Genomic DNA, 17,067 nt, shown 5'->3' on the forward strand with positions numbered 1-17,067 from the left:
TACAATTTTTGCTAAAAGCAAAATTTCAAATGCTTCATAACCATACAAAGTAACCTAGCAACACAAATTTCACAACCCTTTCATAACCATTATTGCCCTTCACTAGTTATGAGCATTATAAAAACAAGTGTTAGGATGGAAATGGTTTTTTGTTTTTAACCTAGAGCAGTGTCTAGGCAGTGTCTACCAGTGCAACTGCGATTACTCAAAAATACAGACGTTTTTCCCTTAAGCAGGGTCACATTTAAAAAATAAATAAAAACTCAGTAACATGATTTCTATCATAAAATCTTTATGCTTTGTAATTAAATGCTTTAAGTTCGATCTTCACATTCACAGATTCAGAAATCAGAGTGACAGTAAACTCAGCAACAGAACTCGTAACATTTATAAATTTGTTAGAGGCAGATTTTAAGAGCACTTTAACCTCGTCTCCATTGTGTGCATTTGCACACAACAATCAACAGTGCAGTCCAATCCAAATACAATATGTCAAGTACATATTGATCAGTTATGAATTAGTTTTAACCTTTTGAGGTAAGGAGCCTCCTATAAATGTCACTCTTGGACAGGTCATTGAAAGAAAAATTTTGCAAGCATTCTGTTTATTTTTTCCAATCGATCAAAGTCTTTCCTTTTTCCCTCTCTCCCTTGGAGAGAAATTGAGACAGTCTACTATACCTACTGAGCAATGAAGCAGAACTCTTCAAACAGCTCTAAGATTAATTTTGAATAACTAATACAAATAAATTAAATTGCAGCAAGGGCGGTTTAGGTTGGACATTAGGAAAAACTTCCTAACTATCAGGGTGGTTAAGCACTGGAATAAATTGCCTAGGGAGGCTGTGGAATCTCTATCATCGGGGATTTTTAAGAGCATGTTGGACAAACACCTGGCAGGGATGGTCTAGGTAATACTTAGTCCTGCCTTGAGTGCAGGGAACTGGACTAGATGACCTCTCGAGGTCCCTTCCAGTTCTATGATTCTATGAATCTGACAATTTTTTGGACTACTGGATTTGTGTCTGCTTATCTAAAAAAAAAAAAAAAAAAAATGGAGGGCCATATCCAGCTTTGTCTAAATCTCAAACTATCATGGTAACGATGTGGTAATAGCATTCTTTCATAAGGAAGAATTATTTCCTCAACTCTGATATTTTTGAAGGATTTTATTTGTTTTGGACATGTTTTTCAAATGATTGAAATACATTTTAACTTGGATTTCAGCTGAGGCTGCAAACAAGGTTTAGTGCATTTGTCTATTTGCATGATTTTTTTTTTTATCTAAAAGGATACTGAAATACATTCATAGCCATCAGTACAATCAAAGCAATTTTTTTCCTGAGTTGTCCTATAAGAATATAGCACATCAGCACATTTCACTGAAATGAGTTTTATGAATGGAATAGATGCACATTAGTAATGTCACATATGAAATTAACTTTGGGGCCAGATACTTAGCCTGTGTACATTGGTGTAGGACCACAATCATCATGCTATTATGCTGATTTACACTTGCTAAGGATCTGGGCATGATTCTTTGCCAGTTTTTGCTTAATCTACATATTGGAAAAAGCAGTGTTTGAGAATTACATTTCTAGTGTATTCAGTTGGGAGAGAATAGTATTGAACATGTTGGGGGGGCTATTGATTACAGAATGTAGTATCAATACAACTTAATTTTTGCAACATGACAAGGCCCCATTGTGGGATGAAGGCCCAAAATGGGGAGCACTAGAAGACGTTACAGAAGTCTTACAGTGATGTGCATTTAATTAATCATATTTCTTTCTAACCTCAGTTTTTAGAAATGTTGTAATCGTGTTGTAAATAATTTAAAATGCCAGTTTGTTCAAGACAGATAATTGTATGTTGAGTGCAGGATACCTGAGGCAGGTGTTTGTAGCTTTATATTCAGCTTATATATCCCATGGACAGGAAGAGACCCTTTTCACCATTCAGGCAATAGGAGAAGACAGAAGAGCTCCAAAATGACCCCCTTTTCGTCCTACTGTGATGAGAAATTGTGCAAGAACTAGGGTAGGTAGGCTGTTCACACCGTTTCAAACCCACTCAGACATTTTGGTGGTGGTTGGGTTGCATCATGCCTAGAAGAGTTGTGAAAATAAGAGCAGAGAGAAAAAAATCCCTTAAGGAATAAATGTGTGAAAATGAAGTAAAGACAATGTTGAAAACAAATACAAAGAAATAAGGGGATGGTGGAGGGGAGATAAGTTAGAGAGAGAATATTCCAGCAGAAATGTAGACCATATACCCAACATAGGGCACCTAATTATGCCAATCTAGCTTTTGAGTCACTGTCTTATCTCAGATGCATAGTGCAGGCTTCTTTTTTAGTCTGAAAATGTTTGTTTTTAGAATTGAATCACACTTTGTATATATAAGAGAGCAAACACTGGTTTGAATTATAGGAGAAATGTTTGTGTATGCAAACTAATTTCCAGAGACTTCAAAATAATGGAAACAGTTCCCAAAGCCCTTGACTTATTGAGGTTCATCCACTGTAGTGTAAAGATTAAATTGGATAATGTAATAACGTACAATGAATTATTCTGAAGATCCCTTCTATGCCACTGTTGTTAAATATCTAAAATAGAGGTAGGCTAATAATAGTCCCTTTCTATATCTGGATTAGAGACAAGTTAGCTAGCAAGCCTTTTTCTCAGAATAGCTGCACTCCTATGGGTATTCCAAACAGCTGTTCTGTGGTGTCATCACTAGAGGTTCCTACTCCAAAAGCCACTGCCTAATGATCAACTTCCTCTTATTTCAGCAACCACCAAGATTTGGGTTCTCTGACTGTGGATATTTTGGAACATTGATTACCCTCACAGAGAGAGAATATTTGTGCCAGATTGTTAATTTAATTTCTATATTTTATTTACATACCAAGAAATAAAAAAACCAAAGAATGGGATTTTAAATTTTTGTCAAGAAAACAATTTTTCCTATACCAATTTACCAAAGGGAATTTTGCCCTGTTTTATTACTCAATTATTGACTTTGTTTTTGAACATACTGTCACTGAAATGTACAAAATGATTGTAGGCTACATCTTAACAACAGTATGACCTGGTAAGTGGTTGTTATTTTTGATCTAAGTTGCATGAAGACTAACGTGCTTGGTGCTGTTACTTCTTTTCCATGTGCATTTTCATAAATTAAAGAACTGGAAGGGACCTTGAAAGGTCATCAAGTCCAGCCCCCTGCCTTCACTAACAAGACCAAGTACTGATTTTGCCCCAGATCCCTAAATGGCCCCCTCAAGGATTGAACTCACAACCCTGGGTTTAGCAGGCCAATGCTCAAACCACTGAGCTATCTCCCCCCTCCCCATTTCATATATTGTAAATTTTAAAGCTTAAGCTCAAGGACTCCATCATTAAAATGCAATTACCTTTTGATAATCAGCCTTGGTTGGCCCTATTTCAAGCATCTAGTATAAATAGGATTGTAAATTAAGACTTGTATGTAATCAGTGGGGCAGATGGCATCGGTCTACCAGTAGGCGGTGTATGGTAGGCATTCTGTAGGTTAGAGGTCTGAAAATCTCAGGTTACTCAGCCATATTTGTCAGCTTAACACCAGCAGGGTCCTTTTATCAAATGGCTATAGTGAAACCTTGATATGTTATGTTTTTGTACAGCTTTCACTTCCTCTCCATACTTAGCATTCAACGTGTACTTTGGTTAAACATTGACCTAAATTGACTTAGTATAATTTCTACTATATGAAAGACTTCAACATACATACCTTCACTAGATTACTGTATATTCTAATGATTTACCACACTGACATGTAGATTTAATAATAATGATCTGAAATAGGTATCCTAATAGTATTAAAAATTAAGTTCCAAAATCCTTAATTGTCTCAAGATTTTAGGCAATTTTTGCAATGTTATTGCAAATTTTAAACTTGTACTATTGGTGATAATTTTAATAATGTTTTACACAAAGGGAAAGCACAGTAAATAATGGTTTGGTAACTGCTGTTCATAGGTAAGTATTCCTACACTTTATCTACTCTTGATTTTAAATCATCTTTCTAGGTTGTTACCAACCTGACTCTGCATTGTTTAACAAATCTAGGTTTGACTATTTATGAGCTGAGACGGGCAGCTGTTCCCACTTCTTTATTTAAATAGAAATATCAACTTTTCTGATAACTATGATCAAGATCCCTAGTAATGCAGTTACCTTTATAGATAATTGTAGATAAGTAATCTCTCCTACCTCACTGTAATATTTCTAATATAGACTTCTGTCTAGCACTTCATCTAAGTATCTTGTCACAACACTACATAAATTCAGATTTATGTCAATTAATAAAATTACTACAGGCTTCTAGTATTCAATTAGGTTACCAGGTAAACAAAACAGTTGTAGGGACATTTTGAAGAGCTGCAAGGAGAATGTACAGCTTGTTTAGTCTTTAGAAGATTTAGTTAATGAGTCTAGTGCTATAGGGCTTCTGATACCTGATTGTGGCCTCTGGTTGCTACCACAGTACAAATAAAAATAATAATTACTATGATTGTGCATGTTTGTGGCTGTCTTTATGAGAGCGGAAAGTTAATATTTCTTGCAAAAACATTCCTCGGTACAAGAATGTTCAGACTAAACTTCGTAAGGACAAAATATTTCTATTGGTTTGTTGACAATAGCAAACATTGATGCATGTAATTGCAGTTATATGATAAAAGTCCATTTGATGTGTCAGACATTAATAGGTTTTCTGGATCAAATACTGACTAAGGAAAAAGTATGTTGGAATTTTCCTTGACAAACACAGCTTAATGAAATCCATTGATCAAAATAGTCTGAAAAGTACCTATTATACCTCTTCTTTTTTAAGAAAAAAAAAAAAAAAAAAACACCAAGGAATTTATTGAACCTATTTTTTTTCTTGATAATTTATTTAAACCACAATGAGACTATTGTGTTTAAAAGAAGTAAAAACCTTTCAGTGAGTTTGGGAAGAACAGCCAACATATACCTGGCTTTCCTTACTTGTCTAAAAGTGTCTCCTGCTTTATGGCTGCTATCATGAATGTCAATGAAATCTTTACTGGGGGCTACATCTTCCCAAATATTTTCTTTCAAGTATGTTGATACTCACAACTTTTAATGACAAATGTTTAAATTTACAGTTTTTTCATATCTCTTCTACATGACTAGTGTAGAAATACCACAGTGAGATTTAATTTCGTCAAAAAGGTTCACAGCTTAACTGTCATTGTTCTATATCAGTGGTTTTCAATCTTTTCTGATTTGCAGCCCCTTAAAAAATGTCAAATGGCGGGGCAGACCCCTTTGGAAATCTTAGACATAGTGTGTGGGCCCACACGGGTCCATGGACCACAGGTTGAAAACTACTGTTCTATGGTAATACTAATGTTTAATTTTATTGTACCTAGAATATGCTATGTGCCAATCAGAGACAGAAAGACAGCATCTCTCATACATTATACTTATTGTTACCTTGATCACATTAATATCCTAGTCTTTGCTGTATATCTACAAATGAGTCAGTTGGTTGTGTAAGTCGTTTGCATCTAGCATTCTGTTGCTTGAGGTTCCCAGGAAACCTCTACTGTAATTTACCATTGAATCAAGTACCTAAGTTTGGGGAATTTTTTAACAATTACATTTGTGTGCGTTACATATTTTGGTTGATCAGGTAGTTACAGATGTTTATCAATAACAATATGGTGCAGCATGTCATGAGGTTGATTTTAAAGTACAAGCCCAGCTGTTTATGAAGTTGCTTGCTGTTATTTTTTTTTACTTTTTTTGAACACTTGCTTAATATACTTTACTCTATGCCTTAAGTGCATATAATTCTCTCTCAGACCTCCCATGCTATTAAATGTATTGGTAGAATGGTGGCTTGCAAAGCAGGTCACTCACCCCTAAAGAAGACACTTTCCGGTCACAACATATAACCTGTAGTATAAGAACAGCTGTGGGATGTGATTCTAAAAATGAGTGTCCTCTGAGTTTTTTCCACATTTTATTTTCAAGAGACTAGCTGTAATATGAAAGAAATATTAATTTTTCTTTTTTTACTTTTTTTTAAAATAGATCAAAAAATATTTTGAACTTGAACCACTTGCACGAGGAAAGCGCTGGATTCTTAAACCCTGCTCCCTGGATGATATGGAAGCAGTAAAAGACAGCTTCACCCTTCTGATCAATTTGCTAGAAGAGAGAGAGCTTGAGCCTTCAAGAATGTGAAAAGCTAGGAAAGAGGACTGCCTCTCCAATCATCGTTGTACCTGTTTATTCTGCTTAACTATGATTTGGTATCAAGACTGCGTTACAGCTTACAGTCAATATAAACTTTCATTTAGTGCAGAAGAGCTGTTTGTTAAAATAAATGTAAATTGGGTATATGATTATTCCAGTTAAGTCATCACACTACTGAAATATAGGGAGTTACTCTTTGTTTACCACTAATTCTGTTCACTGCATGTTTTCTCCCTGCATTATCATAAAAATATACTTGATATGGAATTCTGCATGCACAAAGTCACAGTCTGTAAAGGTTTGAAAAAAAATACCACCAACTATGTTTTCTGAAAAGTAAGTGTCATAAGAATTTGTGGATATTGCTTTGTGTGTTAGTCCTTGGGGTCAGTAAACTAGCTATCTGGAAAGGACGGCCATTGAGAGTACCCGTAAATCAGCTTACAAGCAAGGAAATGTCTTGATGCAAAGTCTAGTCTGAAGTCTTACTGAATGAAAATACAAATACCTTGCTGGTTGATTACTATTCTAATTCTTAACCTTTTCAAAGGCACAAGCAGTGAAGTTAGTGGGAGTAAGGGGAAATAAGACACAAACACAACCTGTGCACATATCAGCATTTGCTATGGACTTTGGATTATCTGGAATATAAAAAGTAGCTTGCATAAAATTGCAGATACAATTTAAGTAGATAATATTTTTTTAAATGAAATAGGTTGAATAAAATAAAGTTTACCAGTTTTTTTTAGTGACTATGATTAAAGAGCAGCAAGAGTATATGTATTTTAACTCCGATGTGGATGCAGGCTGGATAAATAGCATGAAGTGTGACATTTAAATTAAGGAATCTCCTGTATCTCTCACTCAAAGTAGTATTGTTATCACAACTGTGCTCCTGCCTCTATACTATAGTTAAGGGTCTGCCAATATCTCTGTTATAAACCCCTATTTTCAGGACTTTAAAAAATGCCTTCAGAAATTTGCTGAGGACTGAATGTTAGTAAAAAGTTTATTAATCAGAACCAAAGTTTTGAACAAATTTGGAAAAACTCCATTCAGTTCTAGGAATGCAATACATATTCGACCCCTTAGCCCCAGTCACCCCAGGTTTGCAGCGTTTGCATGCCTTTTGGCAGTTTTAAAATTATATAAATCAGTTTGGTTTTCAAATGAGCTTCTCAGTTCATTGGTTCATAATAAAACCAGATATCACAAAAGGGTGTAGAAATCAGTAGATGTTTAATACATATCTTGGTTGTTGTGCCTCGTCTAGTTAGCTGCCCACATGCACCAGTATCCTGCTTGATGCATACCCTGCAATGGCATATTGAGGGTATAGAAATCCATCTTGATTCTGAGTTTCAGGTTTTGAAAAATCTTCTTAAAAACCTACTTTTCAGAGCTTTATGCAACATGTCTTTTCACTCTGAAAGTTCATTTCTTTAAGTTTATTATAGTTTATAGTTAGTTTGAGGATAAGAAAAAATAGTGAGGGAGAGCCTATAAAACCTGGTTCTCTATTTGTAATGTACTCTTTGTTAAATTAACTGGTTTCTATAACTTTTACCTTTTTAAGTTTCCTTGAACTATTTGGATCACTTCTTCCCTCACTTGTGAACTTCCCTGAGTCCCACTTCAATATAAGCGTGTAGCCTGGTAGAGGCTTCTTCAACTCACTTCCTATAATCAAAACTAAACCGGGGTTCCTGAGTCGCTTCTGAATTAATTGTGTAATAGAAACTGAGAGCTGAAAGTGACCAAAGTGCTAGAATCTCCTGGCTAGAGAGCATCTGGGATCACTGACCCTTTCCTCTTCCTCTCTTCCCCTATCTTTGTATTTCTTACCCATGTGCTGCCCCAAGGCACCTCTTCTGCAGATACTCAGGAACTTAAACTGTTCATGTTACTCAAAACCAGCTCCCAACTCTCCTTCTATGAATTGGAAGCACACTTGCTGCCCCTCAGGTATTGCTATGTACCTTGAGTGGGCTCCCTTCACCTGAACTAAATAGGAATTGGGATCTAATTTAGAGCTTCCAATTCACTCTTTCAGGTAACACAAACAATTTAAAGTTCTCAGGCATCTGCAAAAGAAGCTGTTTGGAGGAGGATGAGAGTAATAAGGGGAAGCAGGCTGCATGCAAAAGGGAAGCCTGCTCTGGGGGCAAGAGGAAGGGAAAAGGTAGCATTGTAAACTTTAGCTGCTTTTCAGTTTAAAATTAGAGGGTGGGAGGAACAATCTTTTTACTATTTTCTGCCCTGTGGCCCATATTAGATGTAATTAATCAAATTCACAACAGGTGTAGATGAGACCAACTCCACTTACTTCTTATTAATTTACACCAACAGTGAATTTGGTGGAAAGGTCATGGGGGGTTGATATTAGTTTGGTCATGAGATCTCAACTATGCACTGTTGGAAAGTGCTACATAGCAGTGACATCAAGAAGGCCCAACTAGCCAATCAGAATGTGGCTTTAGCCATACTCTCTTATACAGTATATTAGGACCTTTTGATGTTTAATTATTTTCTTTAGGAAAATGTCAGCTGCACAGGATCAGTGAAATTTTTTTGTAATGATTTTCAATGTGCATATTCTTAGTAATCGCTCTATACTACAGGTTGAAACAATACCTCATAACTGTTTAAGGATTCAAAAAAGGTGTTTAACATTACTTTGAATGTGGTTCTGTCTGTGAATGGATTATAATGGATTTGTAGATTTTAAATGTTTAAACACTTTCACCTTTTTTATGGAGGGATTAAAAAATTCATAGCCATTCATGTCACACTTTCTTTGTCTAAAGTATTCTTGAATATTCTTAATACAGAATCTGTGAACACCACACAATTTTTATTCAGATGACCAATCTCAATTACTGTTTTCTCTTCCTGTGCATTCATCGTTTAGATTAAATAAATTCAATCACTAGGAACTAGCTACTTTCCATGCAACTTCATTAAACAGTGAATATTGTCTTTTTAAAAAAAAAGATATTGTGGTTTAATGTTCTTTAGCCATCTGTTAAATTACTTTCTGGGTGTGTGTTTTTGTGTGTGTGTGGATGTGCCCACACTGGGCGGCTTCTCAGACCTATGTCTGTCTGCAGTGTTTCAGCAGTCAGAATAAAAACATTATCAATCAGTATCCAACAACAGCTGTTTTTGACATGCTTCTGTCTGACGCCTAATGTTTTACAACTGTCCTCCTTTGTCTAGCAGTTCTGAGCTGGTCATCTTGTTGCTTCCATGTTCTGTCCTGTACTTGTACTAACAGAATTTGCTGTGGTTTTGGAAATCCTTGTTAATGTTTTTGATAGTCTTTCTTGCTGTATAATGTGCTATGTGTCTTAGTTTGCATATTCAGATGTGCTATACAGAAATCTGTGATGTATTATTTCATTTAGTTTCTGGCGTTTCATTATATTTATAGAAGTTACAGATTTTTGTACCTTATTAGCTACTACAGTTGCCTTTTTGTAATGGCAATTAATTTATATTACAAAACTTTGTATTTTTTCTGTAATTGAGTATTGGTTGATAGTTAAATGTCATATTATCCTGACTTTATACTAAAAATACATCGTCTATACTTAGTAGTTGACCCATTCATGTAGGCAACTGCAAGACCAGAGGAACTTGTACTGTCTGATTTATACATGATTTCCACGATCAAAATATGAAAATAAACACTGAGTAGAACTGAAGTGGTAAGCTTGAATCTTTTCAATGTTAATTTTTAGAAGTACATTTTTCACTACCTTGAAACAGATTTTCAAAATATGTACTTTTGGGTCAAAACAAATGATTAATTTGGAATAATATGACATATCTATGCATAACATAAATATTCAATTGGTATTTCTAGCTGGCTTATATTCTTAATGAGTTTTCCTATTTCAGAAATATTTTTAAAATATACTGTAGAATTATTGCAGGACTACAAATGGAAATGATTCCTAGTAATTACTTCTGAAGCTCAGATTGAAAAACAAATACTAAGTAAGATTAAAGATTTTAAATAGAACTGCCACATTACTATATGGTGCATGTACTGAGGGGAACCCCTTCAAAGTGTAAACAAATAAACTTATTCAAAGGAATGCAATTGAAGACAAATAACTCTCAAGACAGTTTTGGACTCCAGTGCAACATTATCTTGTCTCATACTGTTTGAGTATACAAAATGCCAGCAAAACAAAGCTGTTAGGCAACTGATTGAGATACAGCATTGGTCAGGCTGGCTGCACATTCCTGGTTTGGTTTCCAAAGTAGGCAGTTATAACTATCAAGACTAGGATGGAATTAGAAGATTTGACAACTAATAGTATTTTCTTCATGCTTTGTTTTCATATTCATAGATGAATGGAAATCTAATAATCATGCGTCATTTAATAGAACTTTAAAGAATTTTCGTTAGGTTATTAGCCCCTTGACCTGATAGTACAAACAGATCAGAACACGTGTGTGTCTGGAGTACTGCGTTAGCCAGCGAAACCACTAGATTAACAATGGGGGAGGGAGAGAGTGCATTATCCCATGCAAAAACACAAGGTCTCTATCCCTCAACCACAGCCTGAAGTTGGACTGGACCTTGAAAGGCAGATAGGGCCACTGCGCTCTGTTACATGTGGTGATAGAGGACACCATTTCCTTTCCCAACCTCATAAACCACCATGTAAAATGAATAACTTCCATCTACTGTATGGGTTGGTGTGAAGATCAGGCTAGATTTAGCTAACCGTTATGAGACTGCTGAGCTCCATTATGGCTACATTTAATATAAATTACAATTATAACAATAAGAAAAGAAAAAAAGCATTGTCTCCAATGCAGGATTCACAGAAGTTCATTTAAAAATGTAACATTTGTTTCTTGATAGCTTTGCGTGGGAAATATGCAGAGCAATCTTTGTAAAATATGAATTTGCAATGAGTACACTGATTTCCTCCACTTACTGTAACTCGTACAAATGTCCTTGCTTTTACAGTCCAGAAAGGGACAGAGTCAAATGAAAACACAAAACCCTTTTCAAGTAAGAAAAGGGCATGACAATGGACGGGAGTGTTCTTAATCATTTGGTTGGCAAGCCTAGCAATGTGTAAATCAGAAACACTTCAGAAATTCTATTCAGCAAAGCAGCCAAAGGTTTGGAATATTTAGAGAAAACTAACTAGGAATTTGGGGGTGCAGAAGAGGGGTGATGTCTGGTTCATATCATTAACTTGTTGCTACTATGGAAATAGAGTGAAATATTGTCCAAATATATCCTATTTTATAAGGAGGATCTTTGTAATTGTAGGCCTAACATTTTATACATTAGAAATTGGAAGTTTTACACGAGGAAAATATTATTTTCCTAATTTATTGAAACTTGCTCACCTACTACTACATTGATACATGAATCATGAAGATTTTGTATACATTTTGTGAAAGAAAACAATTGCATAATTAATTTGATTCCAATATTAAAATGCATTATATATTAAAAAATAAAACTAATGACAAAGAATTATCTTTATCCTTTTACATCCGCCTATTTAAACTGGGGGTGGGGAGGAAATAGTCCATCTCTATTACTATGAAACATATGTTGAATACATTACATTTGAACAGGCAATGGAAAGAACGTGCATCTATTAAACAAAACAATGTAAAAATCATATATTTGTAAATTTGCTATGAGGGATTTCACACAGTTTAGAGCCATATTTACCTTGAGATACCACACAAGATTGGTTTTACTTTTTGTTATCCGTTATTAATGGGTGGAATGCTGAATCATGGAAATCCCAAGAGAAGGATTCTTGTACAGTAGAAATAGTATCAATACCCTGCCTCATCACAAAGAAGTTTGCAGAATGGCAGAGTAGAGCTGCAGCATGACTTGCATACACAGCCATAAAAAACAAACCTGGATTTAAAGCTAATCACCCAGCAGAGTAGCTAGTATTTTAACAATGTGGCAGTATTGGATTTGCAAGGTTGATGATTTTTCAGGATCAAAAAGGCATTTCTTTATCATTTTATTGTAAATGCCATTTGGGGCCTGTCAACTTTGACATGGTCCTTATAAAATAACAGTTCATGCTGTGAATTGGGATTGGAACTCAATTTCTATACAAGTATTTCTAAATCCATTTCTCATCAGTGGCATGCTAACTTCCTGAACTTCTTGAGGTCTTAGCTCTACCCTCCAAAACATAATGCACATCTGCATGTTTTTCAGAACTAACTACTGTCCTCACACACACAAGTGCGATAGCTGCTATACACAAGATAAGTGATTAACACCAGGGATCTAGGTAGGATCAAGCCCCCAAATTAACTCTTGATCCCAATTTTAAGAAAATTGTGGTGTAGTTTTCTAGTTTGTTTTGAAAGGACAAGTTTACATTATTAACAAAACTACATCAATGCTATTTCATTAAAACACACACACTACCTCTTTAGGGAACCCACCTGCATTTCAATATGTGAAGGGGACTGACCCTATTGTTGTGCTTGTAATTTAGGCTGTCTAAACCTACTGTATTTGTGGAATTGCTTTTGTGTTTAAGAATATTTAAATGTACATGCAGTCCCTGCATTTCGTTCTGTTGTTCCAAAAAGAAAAAGCTTGATAGACATTGACTGCTAAAAAGGTAAATCAACAGAATAACAATCTTTTTCTTAATCAACTATTACTAAAATGCAGTGCATGCTAACCAGAAAGACTTATTCCTCCTTGGTTTACACTTGCTTTTCAATGTTTGCTCTCCCCAAGGTCAGTGGCACCAGTGCTAATTAAAGTAGCTAATCATACTTTGGAAGATAGTATGTCTTTTGTACCAAGCTGCCCAGATGTCACTATGCAGAATAGTTCATAGTTTGGCCCATTACCTCTATGAGCATGACCTTTTGTTTACAGTAAATACAGTACCATAAGCCTGGTAAAGTCATCACATACATTAAAGGTATTAGGCATGTTTATCTCACATTCCTATCTATTAGCTTCTTCCACAATTAACATGAGCCACAGCTGAAAAAATAATTCAAGCTGAAAGTGATAAACGGGGTGAAATTGTCAACCCAGGAAATGGCAATAATACTTATAAACGATATTACAAACAAATGTTTAAAGGTACTTGGATATTACTGTTAATTTTATTAATCAAGGTGCTTTAATTCAATTCATATATGAATGAAACTCAATACAGTTCAGTATAGAAGTAAACAACTCAATATTTTAGTGAAAAGTTTTTTGTATTGATTGTTTTATATCCTTTTCTGTGATCATCACTGTACAAACTGAGTACCTAATATTCATCCTTGGAAGTCTGTGGCAGAACCAGAAATAATCCCAAATCGCCTAGCTCTGAGTCCTGAGATTGAGCTACGAGATTATCCCCCTTCCCTTCCTGCTCTGCATAGACCGTGAAAATAGAATTTCTTAGCTTCCTGCAGGTACTGGCCTCTGTAGCGTGGGCCCAACCTCTGAGATTATGAACTGAATTCTTCCACTGTTCAGGATGTATGGATCTGCTGAGGTTTGGGTTCAGGCACATCTCTACTGAGACATGATGGCAACATGAGAGCTTAGTATAACAGATTGTAAATAAGCTTCTTGCCTGCTCTTAAAACTTGCTTTAACCTCAAAGGATCTTTAATATTGAGACTTCATGATCCTTTGGTATGCTTAGACATTATTATTAATCTATTGACCAGGCTGTTAAAGAAATCACATACTGTGGAGGAGAACAAGAATATTTTTGTTATTTCTCCTATAAAGGCAGTAAGAAATAATCCAGCACAGCTGTTTTGGTGAGCGGGTAGGTGGTCTGCTGATTCCTGCTATGCTGGTAGTTCATGAGAGTTTCAGCAGTCACTGTGTTGCTTTTACCTTTTCATGTCAGTCAAATCAACCAGAACAGAAGAAAAACTCTGCCTCATTTGAGACTGGCCTTTTATTTTCTGAGATCCAGGTGGTGGTGGTGCTACGTAGGTTCAACCAGATGATTTTTGGGAATGATCTCATATTTTACCTGGCTACTTAAAGCTAAGTCCATTGATGATAGGTATTTTCAGTTACTTTCTTTACCTTCAATTCCTGTCCATACTTGAATGTTCAGAAGTATGGCTCTTCCTTTTATAAAAGTACTCTCAATAGTAACACCTTCACATACTATTTCTTCTCTGTAATCATCCGAGGGGGAGGATTCCTAAAGGAGAAGGTGGCTAGACAGCTCCAAATATGCCTGGATAAGATTAGATTTATTTTTTATTCATTCATTTGTCCCTCTCCCAAAGGACTGCTTAACTGGGAACAGTAGAGATACCACCCAACTCCCTCCAACAAAATTAACCAGCAGAAAATTAATAGATGTCCATGCTATCTGCTCCATCCCTGAGAGGAGAGGACTAGGAACAAGCCTCAATATAACTGCTTATCATGGGATGGCTATAGAGTAAGTAACACTCCTGCCTAAAATGGCATCCTTGATATGGGAGGAGGGGACAGGTGGTGGCGGAGACTCCAAGAGACATTAAAGTCCACCTTTCAATCAAAATGAGCTATTACTGACCCAAGAATAGGGCTATGGGAGATAAGAGCACAAGGAGCTTCTATTAGACTTGCTGGGCTGAGGTCCTCAGTGCAGAAATGCAGGCCTTGGAGAGATCAACCACCACTACAGATCCTATTGAAAAGACTGCTGAAAGGGATCGGCTGAAGAAAGAGGCCCAGCTGGGTCAGAACAGGAGGAGAGGGCATCAACAGCTATACCCCAAAATAGTCTGAAAGTTTATTTTCTTTTGTGGGGGAGGATCTCCTTGAGACATTAGTAGCATGCTCCTTGCCCTTTGCATAGAAAAAGCACTAAGTGGATAAGTCGATCAGCAAAGGGAACACAGGGCACCTGCTGTGGATACTTGACTTCAGCACAACAGGGTAAGATGCTTGTGAAACACAGACCACGATTCTGAATTACATGTAACATCTACAGTCTAAGGAAACGACAAACCCCATATCCTCTGGCATTAAGATATGGAAAAGGAAAAATTTCCAATGGCCGCATGTCTTCAAACCTGACATATTGAGCTACTTTTTAATTTGACTATTTGTCCAAATAGGTGTAAATTTGGCAGGTGGTTAATACATTTGAATGTATTATCTGATACTCATATTTTGAAGGCAATCAAGAATACACAAATTCAAGCCCTTTGAATGAGAGTGGATTCATGTACAAATTGATTCTAAATCAAGGAATCATCACATTCCAGTTCAGTATGCAAGTGAGGCAGCTAGAGCATATTGTAAAGAAGTATGATCTGAGACTCTCTGCTCTGTGTCCCCTCCATGGATGACCCTTTATGAAATGTCTCCCAAGTATCAGGCAGTTATGTTTGAATGAGAGACATCTGGCTGAATGTCATCCTGAATAAGCTCAATGCAATGCTCATAGATCAAAGGAAATGGTTGGAAGAACTTGCACACAGTTCATGTACCGCCATTATTTAGGAGTGAGGTTCTTGCTCATATAACAGATCCATAACTTTAAGTACTGTTCTGGTCAGAAAGTAGCTCTGTAAAATAGCATCATCTTCATTAGAACTGTTCCCTGTGTATTCAGTTATGTATGCTAATTTCTGTGATTAAAACAGCCTCTTCAACTATATACCCCTATTAGTACTGCAGAGCCAACACAGCTAGAGAGGGTGGTCTGTATTCTAGTCCTCCCTGGGTATTGAGCCCTATTTGGTGTAATAATGTGTAATACTAGAGACTGTGGTGGGAAGAGTGATACAAAATCTTCTGCAACATTCTGAACACAAGTGGTTCAAATTGTCTTAAGTTCTGAAATGCAGTGGGATATTGATGATATATTTGAATTCTATATTAAATGTGAATAGAAACAGCCTTTGGAGCATGTGAAGCTAGTGCTGGCAATCCTGTTCCCCAGAACACCTAATTTGGGGGGGGTAGCGGGGGGAGGGACTGGAAATACGGCTAATCTCAGCTTTCATCGGGGGGGGGGAGGAGATATGCTTCTAGCCTATAGAAAACCTTAAAAAGGTGATTGGATGTAAAATAATTGCTAGAAATGAGAGCATCTCACTGGTGTTTCCCAAAGATCGTGGGTTATATACAATGCAATCCCAGACACCCAAAACTTTCAAGGGAAGTCCTCTAAAGCGAAGACTGCCACAAACTTCTCTTTGCTAGCTGCCTGAAGCTAAGCAAACAATGTGGCATATGGTCAAAAGAAGGGTCTGTCTAGTAGTGTGAGAGACCGTATGATTTAATGCAGAAAGTACAAAACTAAACAAGGGACTCCTGAATTCTCATCCCAACTCTAACCCTTACTTCCTACATGGCCCTAGCTTTTCTATGTATAAAATGGATTTACTGCTACTTACATAGATTATAGGGCTCTAATGGTGATTCATTTGTTAACCTTTGTAAAGTTTTGTATAAATGCTGAAATGTACCTGAATGCACACTCAACACTCCCAGTGGCTTGGGGGCTCCCACCCCTAAACAATAATCTATAATCTAAAACCTTGTATACTGTTCATTTTGCGCACACACGGGTACCACGTCTCCTGCAGAGACAGGTTGTCAGTGACCTATGAGCCTACTTTTTCTCTCAAAAAAAAAAAAAAAAAAAAAAATTGGTAGCTAATATGGAAATTAGAATTCTCATATTTCAACCAATCAAGTTTTAGAAAACATATGATCTGTTTTAAATGTTGATAACTGATCTTGTTATTAGGTTTGGACTAATTTTCAGCCAACCAAACCTGAAAGTGAATA

The 17,067-nt window shown here is 36.2% G+C and overlaps 1 protein-coding gene across 1 annotated transcript in view; it reads left to right on the forward strand.

Moving 5' to 3' along the window:
- ARL15 (ADP ribosylation factor like GTPase 15) overlaps positions 1–9,979 on the forward strand; it is a 323,722-nt gene extending 313,743 nt beyond the window's left edge. Inside the window, exon 5 of the mRNA XM_054031835.1 lies at positions 6,108–9,979. Coding sequence (XP_053887810.1) covers positions 6,108–6,260 — 153 coding nt within the window. The 3' untranslated portion in view covers positions 6,261–9,979. The remainder of the gene's footprint in view (positions 1–6,107) is intronic.
- The last annotated feature ends 7,088 nt before the right edge of the window (positions 9,980–17,067 follow it).

Source organism: Malaclemys terrapin, chromosome 6, assembly GCF_027887155.1.
Source record: "Malaclemys terrapin pileata isolate rMalTer1 chromosome 6, rMalTer1.hap1, whole genome shotgun sequence".
Lineage (NCBI taxonomy): Eukaryota > Metazoa > Chordata > Testudines > Emydidae > Malaclemys > Malaclemys terrapin.